The following is a 13031-nucleotide window of genomic DNA, read 5'->3' as shown; positions in this document are numbered from 1 at the left end:
GGAGACTTTTGCCCTAGGGAGTCCTGGCTGGCCTTGAATTCTAGAACATTTTCTCTTTTAGCCTTCCATGTATCAGGATTATAGGTGTGTGCTACTATCCTATCAACACCTTTTTATAGCCAGAAACCTGATTGAATTATTTTTACTTAGAACTGACTTAGTTTAAGCTAACTTGATATCAATTTGGCTTGAATTTTGTTTTCTTTTTCCTTGTTACCCTACTGGCTGTGCTGGCGATCAAACCCAGTACCCTACTCATACAACGGAAGTACAGCACTGTACAACAGAGCTCTACCCTCAGCTCTAGACCTCAGTATTAAAGAGTAAATTTACTTAGCCACTCTATGTAACTGAATTAATATAGGTTAATCTGGTTATCTGTACGGTATGAAAGGTAATTTTTCCAAGAGTATTTGGAATCAAAAGACAATTTTCCAAGTAGGTTTAGGATTATGAATATTTCTTTTAGGATTATAGAATATTTCTTTTGAATAGCATTTGGCTGCCTAGTTGGAATTGGAACTGGATTATCATTTTTCCTGACACTTTTGTCACATTTAGTGTTCCAATTGAGATGATGTGTAGGGATCTGACTACATACAAATCATAGTTGGGTTAGGCAGCCCTAGAATGTATAAAGAGAAGTTGTTGGTTGTACTAGCACCTGGTGTTAATAAGGTTCCTGGAAAGGGTGACTATAATTTATTGTTGAAACTGAGATACTTAGGAGCATAAGTAACAAGAAATATCACTGATAATTATACTTAAGACTGAAGACATAAACCAGAACATATGATAGTCTTTCTTCTGGAACTTCCTGGTTAGGATCAAAGGATTCCCACTTTTTCTCCTATATAGGACAAGTTTCAGGGACCAAGAAATGCAGACAGGGTACTGTGTAAGGAATGGTTGTTAAATGAAAAAACCCTCCATGGTCTCTTGTTCTGTATCAAAGATGGAAAATACTCAGGGGAAAAATGATGAAGACTGTACTAATGAACATGTATAGACATTTTCCTTGTCATTTTTTACTGGCACAGCGACTTTTTACATAGAATTTACACTACATATTAATAACACATATTACAAGTGATAGTTGACTCACAATATGCACAAGGATTTTTGTATGGTATATGCAAATACTATGGTATGTTATATGAGAGATTTGAAGGTGTATCCTTAGATTTTGTTATGCTGGGAGTCCTGGAACTAGTTTCCTACTGGTACTAAGAACACCTGTATAATAACCCAATTGTACCTAAACTTTTTGGTTAACCCACATCTTTCATATACAGTATTGTCTTTTTTTTTTGGCCAGTCCTGGGGCTTGGACTCAGGGCCTGAGCACTGTCCCTGGCTTCTTCCCGCTCAAGGCTAGCACTCTGCCACTTGAGCCACAGTGCCACTTCTGGCCAGTTTCTGTATATGTGGTGCTGGGGACTCAAACCCAGGGCCTCATGTATATGAGGCAGACACTCTTGCCACTAGGCCATATCCCCAGCCCCTACAGTATAGTCTTTATAAGTTAAATGTTTAACACAAGTTTCAGACTTGGAGAATTTATATTTTAAATACGAATTTTCTCAGGTCTAGAACTTTGAAGGAGTATGACTTCCTAGTAGAATTGTCCATTAAGACAACAGTTCTACAGAAAACAAAGGGGCATGATCTCCCTGATATATGACTGTTAAGAAAGGGAGACGGAGAGACAGTAGAGACCAGGTTGGTGAAACCAAAAACTGCTTGTCAAATGGTATTTCCCACAGGATTGGGGCAGCGACCCAACAGTTATGTAACTAAAACTAAACAACTACTCAACATATAAAGGTAAAAAATTGACCTATCAGTGGAATACAATAGCTCAAAAGCTATGTATGTATGTTCATATAAGACTACTGTCGACATATTGTCTAATATCGACATTACATTTAAAGCCCTAGGCGAATTTTCTTGGGCTTGGCCACGTGGCTACTGTATATGTTCTTGATACATTGTGTATTGTATATATGTCTACCTGACCTAGAGAAGAAGGGAAAGAAAAACAGGGCGTAAGATATCACAAGAAATATACACACTGCCCTACTATGTAACTGTACCCTTTTTGCACAACACCTTGTCAAAAAAAATGTGTGTTCAATTAATAAATAAAATTGTTTAAAAAGACAACAGTTCTAGCCCACTATCCCAGTATTTTTTCTTTTTGGGGGGAGAGGGGTCACTTATGGAGCTTGAACCTCAGAGCTTGGGGCTTGTAGCTTGTCCCTGATCTCTTTTGATCAAGGCTAGTGCTCTACCAATTTGAGCCACAGCTCCACCTCCAGTTTTCTAGTGGTTAATTGGAGATAAGAGTCTCATGGACTTTCCTGCCTGGGCCGGCTTTGAACTTAGATCCTCAGATCTCAGGCTCCTAATTAGCTGGGAAAGAGGACAAACCAGAATAACCTAGAAGGACAAACTAATAGCTAGGCATGAGGCACCAGTGCCTGGCTCACTTTTCCACTATTAAAATGTCAGCTTTCCCCCTTTCCTCTCTTATAATTGGCATGTATGTAGAAGTGTTAGCTACTTTTATATCAAAATATGAAAACCTCATAAATAGAAATGATAATTTCTTTGGACTCCTATTTCTGGTTTTTTGTTGTTCTTTTCTTTTTCATATTGACTGAAATCTGCAACCCCATAACTTTCAACTTTTGGCTCCAGTTCTATTCTAGAGCAACATGGAATATCTTCTTTTTACAAGCTGTCAGCTTTTCTAGGCTGACAATTTCCTCAGGTCCTGCACTTTTTTTTTTTTTTTTTGCCTGTCCTGGGGCTTGGACTCAGGGCCTGAGCACTGTCCCTGGCTTCTTTTTGCTCAAGGCTATCAGTCTGCCAATTTGAGCCACAGCACCATTTCCAGTTTTTTCTATATATGTGGTGCTGGGGAATTGAACCCAGGGCTTCATGTATACCAGGCAAGCACTCTACCACTAGGCCATATTCCCAGCCCCGGGTCCCTATTTTATATGAACTAAAACATGTATAAATTGGATATTGATTCCTTTTGGACACAACCTAATATGTGTATTTTCATAATAGAGGTGAAATATGATGGCCTAGAATTAAAATTTTATGCTTTTTATGTTAACATTCGTTCCAGCGTAAAATACTTGTGCTATATAACCTATGAATCAGATACTCTTAATTAGTGCAGTTTTAGCTTATGTCTGTTTCTCCCCACCCCTCCTCTTAACTATTCTTAACTATTGGCTCATAGTAAAGCTTCTTAGCTAAAATTTATCAGCAAAATAATCATCAGTGCTCCTTGTTTTAGAAGGCATTTCTTACTTGGTAATTTAGCCTTAGCAAGTAGACTTATGAATAAATTACTCAAAATCTTTTAACAATTAATATGCTTGGAATCTATAGACCTTTTGTTTCATATGACTTATTAATTTAAAAGTTAAAGTAGGTCCAGATGCTTGTGGCTCATGTTGGTAATTCTAGTACTCAGGAGGCTGTGATCTGAGTGTTGTGGTCCAAAGCCAGCCTGGACCAAAAGTCTGTGAGAAGCCAGGTACATGTGGCTCATGCTTGTAATCCTAGCTGCGCAGGAGGCTGAGATCTGAAGGTTGAGATTCAGAGCCAGCCCAAGCAGGAAAGTCTATGAGACTTTTATCTCTAATTAACCACCAGAAAACAGGAAGTGGCCCTGTGGCTTCAAGTGGTAGAGAGCCGAGGCCCTGAGTTCAACCACCAGAAAATGGGAAGTGGCCTTGTTGCTCAGAGTGGTAGAGCTCTCAGGCCCTGAGTTCAAGCCCCAGGATTGGTACTCCCCCCAAATAGTTTTTTCTTAAAAAAGATTAGCTAGAAATTAATATGCTTATTGTTTGGAAAATGTTCTTACCTCTTGAGATTTAAATGGCAATGATTGCAAAGCATCTGCCTTAGGATTCTTTTTATAACACATCCTGTTATGTTTCAAGAGAAAATTGTATAATCAAATACTGCCTATCTAAAGATATTTTATTGTAAGCTTTCTACCTTAGACCAGAACTGCTAGTAATTCTTTGGCAGGAGGTACCTATCCTGTGCATTTTAGAATGTGTAACATTGTCCTTAGTCTCTACCTATATAGGTGCCAATAGTACATATAACCACCACCTCCTGATCTCAAAAATACCCTCAGGGTTGGGGATGTAGGTAAGTGGCATAGTTGTGTGCTTATCACACACAAAGCTGAGTTCAGTTCCAACACCAAAACAAAAAGGGAAAATGATGATAAACATGGCCAAATATACCCTTTGGGTAACAATCTCCCCCAGTTGAGAACCACTGCTGAGCAACAAGGTTAACCAGCTCTAAGTTTTAGAGGTGATAAAGAACTTACACTGCAACAAATTGTGGTCTTTTGGAGGTGTTTTGTTTTGTTGTGCTGGGGATTGAACATAAGGTATTGCACATGCCAGGCAAGTACTTATTGACATTGAGCCACATCCCCAACCCAAAAAATGCTTTTTCACTAAGTTTTTAATTTGGTACAGTTTGTTTTTTTTCCTGCCTAGTGTTTCTTAGCTTACTTTGTCATTCTTGCTTTGCAGTAAGATCAGTAATCAAAACTATAACATGTGTGACTGTATATAGCATAGTGAGATTAAGGAATAAAAGAATATGAATATAGGGCTGGGAATATGGCTTAGCAGTAGAGTGCTTGCCTTGCATGCATGGAAACCCAGGGTTTGATTCCTCAGCACCACATAAACAGAAAAGGCTGGAAGTGGCGCTGTGGCTCAAGAAGTAGAGTGCTAGCCTTGAGCAAAAAGAAGCCAGTGACAGTGCTCAGGCCCTGAGTCCAAGCCTAGGACTGGCAAAAAAAAAAGAGAAAAGAAAGAACAGAAATATAGTGTTGAATTATAAGTTTGTTGAGTTTAATTAAATGCCTCATCTTTGGTAGTCCATGATTGAGTTACTTGCAAATGTGTTTTTAGTTAATAGATAACTTTAAGATGATTAATTCCTGTTTTAAAAATTAAATTTTATTATATTTATTCTTCTACTTCACATATAGCCAGCAGCCAGCTTCGGGTGTAGCCTATTCTCATCCAACTACAGTTGCTAGCTACACTGTCCATCAGGCTCCGGTAGCTGCTCACACAGTTACTGCTGCCTATGCACCAGCAGCTGCCACTGTTGCCGTTGCCAGGCCTGCTCCTGTAGCTGTTGCAGCTGCGACAGCTGCTGCTTATGGAGGCTACCCTACTGCACACACGGCAACTGACTATGGTTATACCCAGAGGCAACAAGAAGCACCACCGCCTCCACCCCCAGCTACTACACAAAACTACCAGGTAAGAAGAATGCTAGTTTCAGTCGTACCATGTAAGTTTGATGGGCAGAGTATATGTATTAGTGCCTAAACTGGTGTTTGTCAAGCTTAAGTCTTCCAAAATATGCATGTAGTGATAGAGAAAAGTGGATGGGTATTCTAGATGTCTTGAGAAATGGTTTGTAAGTATTGTTTCCATGTAGTATCTCATGTATATGTCTTAGTTTTTAAGTAGTTTTATATAATTAAGTGCTTTCCCTCCATCTTAAGCTTTTGAGGAAAAATAAGACACAGGAAAAATGTGTCTTGCTTATAGTATGACATCACTTGTTTGTTTGAAACACAGGTATTTCTTCTTGAAAGTAAGCCCAGTATTTTATGCTGTCAAGATGTTGTTAATTTGGTCCTAATTTCTTCAACCTGTCTTTTATAGCCAGCCGCCTAAATTGGTCCTATGGGACTTTCCCCCAAATTTTTCCACATTCTTTTGTTAGCATAAGTATTTCTTTGTGGGAAAAAAAGATTTAACTATCAATATTTGCTTTTTCCAGCAAATTACTAAACTGGAATTCGTTTTGATGTGTGTAATTAACTGTTTATTATGCCCCAAAATGGAGTATTAGTAAAATTTGTTGTTTTAATAGCACATATGAAACCCATCATTTTCTAGGCCCTGCCAACTGCTTCATTCTTGTCTATCTGCATATCCTCATACCCTTCCTCACTTTGTATACTGCCAGAATTCACTTAGCTTACCTTGATCTAAAAAAAAGAGTGAAAAGGAAGCAACATTAATTATAAATCAGAAGTAGTTGGGCTGGGAATGTGGCTTAGTGGTAAAGTGCTTGCCTAGCATGCACGAAGCCCTAGGTTCAAATCCTCATTACCACATAAACAAAAAGCTGGAAGTGGCGCTGTGGCTCAAGTGGTAGAGTGCTACGCTTGAGCAAAAGCAGCTCAGGAATAGTACCCAGACCATGAGTCCAAGCCCCAGGACTGGCAAAAAAAAAAAAAATAGGGGCTGGGGATATAGCCTAGTGGCAAGAGTGCCTGCTTCGGATACACGAGGCCCTAGGTTCGATTCCCCACCACCACATATACAGAAAACGGCCAGAAGCGGCGCTGTGGCTCAAGTGGCAGAGTGCTAGCCTTGAGCGGGAAGAAGCCAGGGACAGTGCTCAGGCTCTGAGTCCAAGGCCCAGGACTGGCCAAAAAAAAAAAAATAATAATAACAGTGTTTATTGTGTGCTTTGGGAGGGGAGACTGTTGATTATGTGTGTAATACTGGGAATCCAGCCCAGGTAGATATAAGCTCTGCCACTGAATTTATACCTCTCAGGAACAGAAGTGTTCTTTTCTAATATTACAGAACCTATCTCTAAGATAAGAATTACCATGAACCTTTTTGAAAATTGATTTTTAATTTTTTATTTATTTTATTTTATTGTTTTTTGTTTGTTTTGTTTTTGCCAGTGCTATGGTTTAAACTCAGGGCTTGGACACTATTCCTGAGCTGCTTTTGCTCAAGGCTAGCACTATACCACTTGAGCCACAGTGCCACTTCCAGCTTTTTGTTGATGTGGTACTGAGGAATTGAACCTAGGGCTTTGTACATGCTAGGCAAGCACTCTACGACTAAGCCACATTGCCAGCCCCAAAAGTTGATTTTTATTTGAATAATTGTCACTTAAAATTTTTCTGGTCTGATAGAAGTTTGTTTTTGTGCTGGTCCTGGGGCTTGAACTCAGGGCCTGGGTGTGCTATTCCTGAGCTTCTTAAGCTCAAGGCTAGTGTTCTACCATTTGAGCTACATTGCCACTTCTGGCGTTTTCTGAGTAAGTAGTTCGTTGGAGATAGTTCCATAGTCTTTATTTCCTGCCCTGTCTGGCTTCAAACTGCAATCTTCAGATCTCAGCCTCCTGAGTAGGATTACATGTGTGACCCACCCGCCAGTGCCCAGCTCCTTTATTATATTTTGTGTGTACCTCATAGCAAAACTTTTCTTTATTTCTTCAGGATTCATACTCATATGTAAGATCCACCGCTCCTGCTGTAGCTTACGATAGTAAGCAGTACTACCAACAGCCAACAGCAACTGCTGCTGCTGTAGCTGCTGCTGCCCAGCCCCAGCCATCTGTTGCTGAAACCTACTATCAGACAGGTAAGGTACTATTAAAGCTGAACATGGTGATTCATTCTTGTACTTCTAGGACTAGGGAGGTGGACGCAGGAGGATTAAGAGTTTTCGGCCAATCTGAGGTCCATAGTGAGACCTTTCCACAAGTGGGGAGGGGACGTGATATTTTTAAATAAAAATCTATCTAAAATCATTGTGTCACACACAACTTTGAGAGAAACAGATTGTAACCAAGTCTTTTTTCATAGCCTAGAATGCCTGTTTATCACAAAGAGCTGGTTATGAAACCAGTTCATAACATGCCCTTTTATAAAAAGAAGTTCATAGCAGTAACTTCTTACCACATATTTTTGCCAGAAATGCTTAGAACATTTTATATTGCTGCCTGCCCTTATAGCCAATGAGGCCTTTTTAAAATTTACTCTGTTAATAGAAGGGTGATGTACAAAGGAATTAGAATTATATAAGTCAGGTAAATGAGTACATTTCTTTTTGTAGAGTGTCTTCCCTTCCCTCATTCCCAGTCTCTCGTACCTGTCTCTCCCCGTGGGTTCATTTTTATCAGTGTCAGCCCAACTGCTTCACTTTTTTACCCTTTTTCCTTAGAGTTCTGTACCTTCCTTCTACCTTCCCAAAAACATACAAGCAAATACACCATACATAAAAAAGAATCATCAAAAAATAAAAATTGGGAGGAATAAGATCTCTTGTTTCCATATCTTGATGTTTGTTTTGATATATACATATTCTACATAAATATAGAGAGGACTTGTTTAATGTGGCTATGTTTTTATCTCTAGAGTGACAGTTTGTCAGTGTGTGTGTGTAAGTGTAGGTGTAGTATATAATGATTCAAATGCAGAAAAAAAATTGTTTACATAGAAGCCTGTATATTTGTGGCTTTCAAAGGGTAGAAACTTTCATGTAGGTTACATTGAGAATTTTAAAACAAAGCTCTTGAGTTCTGAAAATTGAGTGAAATTACTTTTGACGGACCTAAAGATTTAGTAGACTTGAACTGAGAGAGAGTTAGGTTAGCTTCCAACATTTGCTTTACTACTAATAGGGGTAAGTGATTTGGATCTTCATGTTTGTTTGTTTTTTTTAATTGGTCATGGGGCTTGAACTCAGAGCCTAAACACTGTCCCTGGGCTTTTTCCACTCAACATTAGTGCTCTACCACGTTGAGCCCCAGTGCCACTTCTGCTTTTCTGGTGGTTACTTGGAGACAAGAATCTCACAGACTTTTCCTGCCCAGGCTGGCTTCAAACTGCAATCCTCAGGTCTCAGCCTCTTGCGTAGCTAGGATTATAGACATCAGCCACCAGTGCCTGGTTTCATGTTTCTTATCTATAAATGACATAGTTGAGATCTTTGTAGAGTCCCTTCTGGTTCTATGGGTTTGTGAATTCATTAAAAGTGGTTTTTAAAATATTTTGAAGCTGGGAGTATACATGCCTGTTATTCAGCACTCAGAAGGCTAAAGCCAAGAGGGTTGTTGAGTTTGAGGACAGAGGTGGGAGGGAATTAGATACATACATATATGTATGAATTATTATGACTTTAAATTTTTATGGTCCCTGTTTGGTTGTGTTTATAATGGATTCCCTAGTTAATTATCAGTCTAGTCTTATGCAAAATTATCCAAAAGTCAGAAGATCTTGGTTTAGTCTTAAGTTTTGGCATTGATTATGTATGTTTTATAAAACAAACCATGGGTATTGTTTTCTTATGTAAAACATTTTCATCTCTGTTCTATGAATCAAATTACTAATAGATATGGATAGATAAAAGTTATATTACCAACTTAACTATAAAATGAGTTTGATCCCCTAATATTTCAGTCTTTATCCAAAATAAAAGTGGTATGTTTTAGTAGTCATTAATAAGCAATTAATTATTCCATTTGGTAATAGTAAGGTAGAGTCAAGTATTTGTTTTGAATATAGTCACAGCACAAAGTTGAGAAGCGAAATTAATGGTTGCCATTTAAGAATAGCTTTATTCAAGCTCTTAACATTTGAAGAATGAAGTGAGTAGCACTTTTTGAATTGGAATTGAAGTTCACAGTGGATAAGCAAGTAAAATGCAATAGGTGGTATATGAACAAATTTCAGAATTAAACACTGCACTGCAACATATTCTTTGAGGTTCTGTTCTTAACATTTAAGTTTAAACAAGCCCCTCACCCCTGTGCAACATATTTGAATCTGCTAGCTATAAGTAATAATGCTATTTGCATTGTAAGTTTTTGCCAAAATTGGGAAAAGGTAGTAGATGCTATATTTCATTCATATTTATAATAAGAATTGTACCCTTTTCCACCAAGAAATTGCAAGTACTGCTAGTGCCCATCCATTTTAATTTTTAAGTATATTGTTACATAATTGTAGTGACTAACTCATTTTCTGATGTCTTTTTCACTTCAGCTCCCAAGGCAGGTTATAGCCAAGGTGCAACTCAGTATACTCAAGCCCAGCAAACTCGACAAGTGACAGCCATAAAACCAGCCACACCAAGTCCAGCTACCACTACTTTCTCCATTTATCCTGTGTCCTCCACCGTACAGCCAGTGGCAGCTGCGGCTACTGTGGTGCCATCATATACTCAGAGTGCTACGTACAGTACCACAGCAGTTACTTATTCTGGTATGATTGATAAGCTGTGTTTACAAAAGTAAAAAAATTACAAAGAGACTTACTAGAAACTGTCCTGGTTTTGTTTGAGACTCTCTTATTCCCAATAGCGGAATTGAATTGATCAGTAGGTATTAATGTAAGCATGTGTGCATACTCTGAAAAAGGACTGTAGTGCAAGAAGTTTCGTCTTGTTTTTTGTGGTAGATCTTAGCAGAATCTTAAGGTGCTCTTTGGGAATTTAATCTGGTTAAAAGCTGGGTATAGAGTTACAATTAGAGGAAGAAACACATGATCTTACTTGGCTCAACTACCTACTATAGTTTCTGCAGAAGTGAAGGCAAAAAGAAAAAAAATTTACACATTTAGATATTCTGCTTTACGAGGCAAGCAATCTTGCCACTAGGCCATATTCCCAGCCCTAGATATTCTGCTTTAAAGAATCCCATCCTTCCACTTTGGGGGGGAGGGTATGGGTTTTGCTTTGCTCACCTTCATAACAACTGCAGGTGTCTTGCTACTTAAACCATACCTCCAGTTCTTTTTTGCTATCTATTTTTGCAAATTGAATCTAGTAGTCTTTTCTACCTGGGCAGGCTTCAAACTATTCTCAAGATCTCAACCTCTTGAGTAGCTAGGCATGAGCCTTTGTCCCTATCTCTTAAGGATAGAAAAGATGTAGATCTGTAGATACTTCTAAAATTTTATTACTTATGCACATTTTGTTGTGATTTATTCACATATGCATGCAGTGTGCTTCGGTCATATTCACCACTTCTGTTTATATAGCTTTTTAATATTACTGTGGACTCATTTAACTTAGTATACTGTAATCTATAACTGTCATTTCTCTTTTGGAGGCTCATATTGTACCAATTTTGGATAGTAGAATTCTCTTCAGACCAGTTTCTAAGTCATTTGTCATTACCATGTTGATGTCTTTGAGCACATTTGCCTTTCTACCTACTGTAAAGTATTACAGATAGACTTCAAGTTTTTCTTTTAGCCATTTTAGTAGACCAATGGTTTCTTAAAAGTACCACTAGCACAGAAAGTATTCTAAGGAATGCATAGTATTTCATTGAGTGAGTGCACTGTATTTTTGTTTTATATATTTTAAATCATTTAAGACTTTTAAAATATTTCCATTGACACTTTATTATAATATGTAAAATAGTATGCTTTTGAGGTACAGTGTGACAGTACTTCTAGAACATAAGAAGATACTCTTTAGCTGGGTACTGGTGACTCATGCCTGTAATACTAGCTACTCAGGAGGCTGAGCTCTGAGGATCATGATTTGAAGCCAGACTGGACAGGGAAAGTCTGTAAGACTTTTATCTCCAATTAGTCACCAGAAAACCAGAAGTAGCACCATGGCTCAAACTGGTTAGAGTGATAGCCTTAAGAGAAAAAGCTCAGGGACAGCATCCAGACCCCTGAGCTCAAGCCCCCAGACTGACCAAAACAAAGAAAGTTACTCCTCTTGCCAAGCACCAGTAGTGACTCCACCCTTTATTATAATCCTTATTATTCAGGAGGATGGAATCTGAAGATTGCAGTTCAAAGCCAGCCTGGGCAGGAAACACCTCCTGTTAAGCAGTTAAAAGCCAGAAATAGGGCTGTGGCTCAAGTGGTAGAATGTCAGCCTTGACCCAAAAAAGCTAGGCCCTGAGTTCAAACCTGAGTACCAGTGTGTGTGAACACACACGAAAATATTTTGCTTATCAGATTGCATCCTCCTGAACCCATTTACTATCGTGTCATCATTATCCTGTATTTTTCAGGCCCTAATAATTGCTACTTTATCCTCTTATTCCCTTCAAGATTAACTTTCTAGCTTTTACGTATAAGTAGAAACATGCAACATTTAGCCTTTTGTATGTGACTTACCGACATAATGTACTGTGGTCTCGTCATGTTGATGAACAGTGACAGAATTTTATTCTTCATGACTGCAGGGATCTACCGATGTGATTTTTATTACTCAGCTATGGGGCTTGAACTCAGTATGGGCTCTGTCCCTGAGCTTTTTTGCTCAAAGTACTTGGAGCCACAGTTCCACTTCTGGTTTTCTAGAGTATAATTGGAGATAAGAGTCACACATACTTTTCTGCCTGGGCTGGCTTTATGGTGATCTTCAGATCTCAGCTTCCTGAGTAGCTAGGATTACAAGCATGAGCCACTGGCACCTGGTTGGTTTTTTTGTTATGTTTTGTTCTGTGTTTGTTTCTTTTTCAATCTTTTCTTTATCCCTTCTGCCAAAGACTTCTGCTTAATTCCATATCTTGGATGTTGTTGTAAATAGTGCTATAATCAATATGCAACTGCTGAAGCTGGGCGCCTGGTGGCTCATGCCTAGTCCTAGCTACTCAAGAGGCTAAGATGTGAGGATTGTAGTTAGAAGGAAAGTCTAAGGAAACTTTTTTTTGCTCATCTTGGGGATTGAACTCCAAGTCTGGCTCTGTCCCTGCGCCTCTATACACTCTCCAGTGCTCTAGCACTTGAGCTACAGCGAGCGCCACTTCTGGCTTTTTATGAGTAGTTTATTGAAGAGAGAAGAGTCTCTTGAACTTTGCTGTCCTGGGGGTTTTGAAGATCTTCAGATCGTAGATATAGGTAGGTAGGTACGTACGTACGTACATACATACATACTATTTTTTTGAGAATCACCATGCTATACTAATTTATGTTGCCATCAGTAACAAGTTCCCTTTGCTTCATATCCTTGCCGGTATTTTAGTATTTATTCTGAGTAAGATGCTATTTCATGGTGGCTTTTGTTTTTTTTCCCACATGATTAGTGATATTGAGCCTTTTTTTTTTTCACATACTTATTGTCCATTTGTATGTCTTTGAAGAAATAAATATCCATCTTTTTTCCTGGATTGAACCCTGGGACTCACCAATGGTGTCTCTCTCCCTTATTTTTAAATAAAGTTTTCATCCT

General features: G+C 38.6%; 1 protein-coding gene across 2 annotated transcripts in view; it reads left to right on the top strand.

Moving 5' to 3' along the window:
* Zfr (zinc finger RNA binding protein) overlaps window positions 1-13031 on the top strand; it is a 68646-nt gene that overhangs the window by 10571 nt on the left and 45044 nt on the right. For both annotated transcript variants that reach the window (XM_048368541.1, XM_048368540.1), the window contains exons 3-5: window positions 5051-5330; window positions 7325-7469; window positions 9875-10093. In XM_048368541.1, coding sequence (XP_048224498.1) covers window positions 5051-5330; window positions 7325-7469; window positions 9875-10093 — 644 coding nt within the window. The remainder of the gene's footprint in view (window positions 1-5050; window positions 5331-7324; window positions 7470-9874; window positions 10094-13031) is intronic.

The sequence above is a fragment of the Perognathus longimembris genome, chromosome 19, assembly GCF_023159225.1.
Source record: "Perognathus longimembris pacificus isolate PPM17 chromosome 19, ASM2315922v1, whole genome shotgun sequence".
Taxonomy (NCBI): domain Eukaryota; kingdom Metazoa; phylum Chordata; class Mammalia; order Rodentia; family Heteromyidae; genus Perognathus; species Perognathus longimembris.
This window is presented reverse-complemented; position numbering and strand designations above follow the sequence as displayed.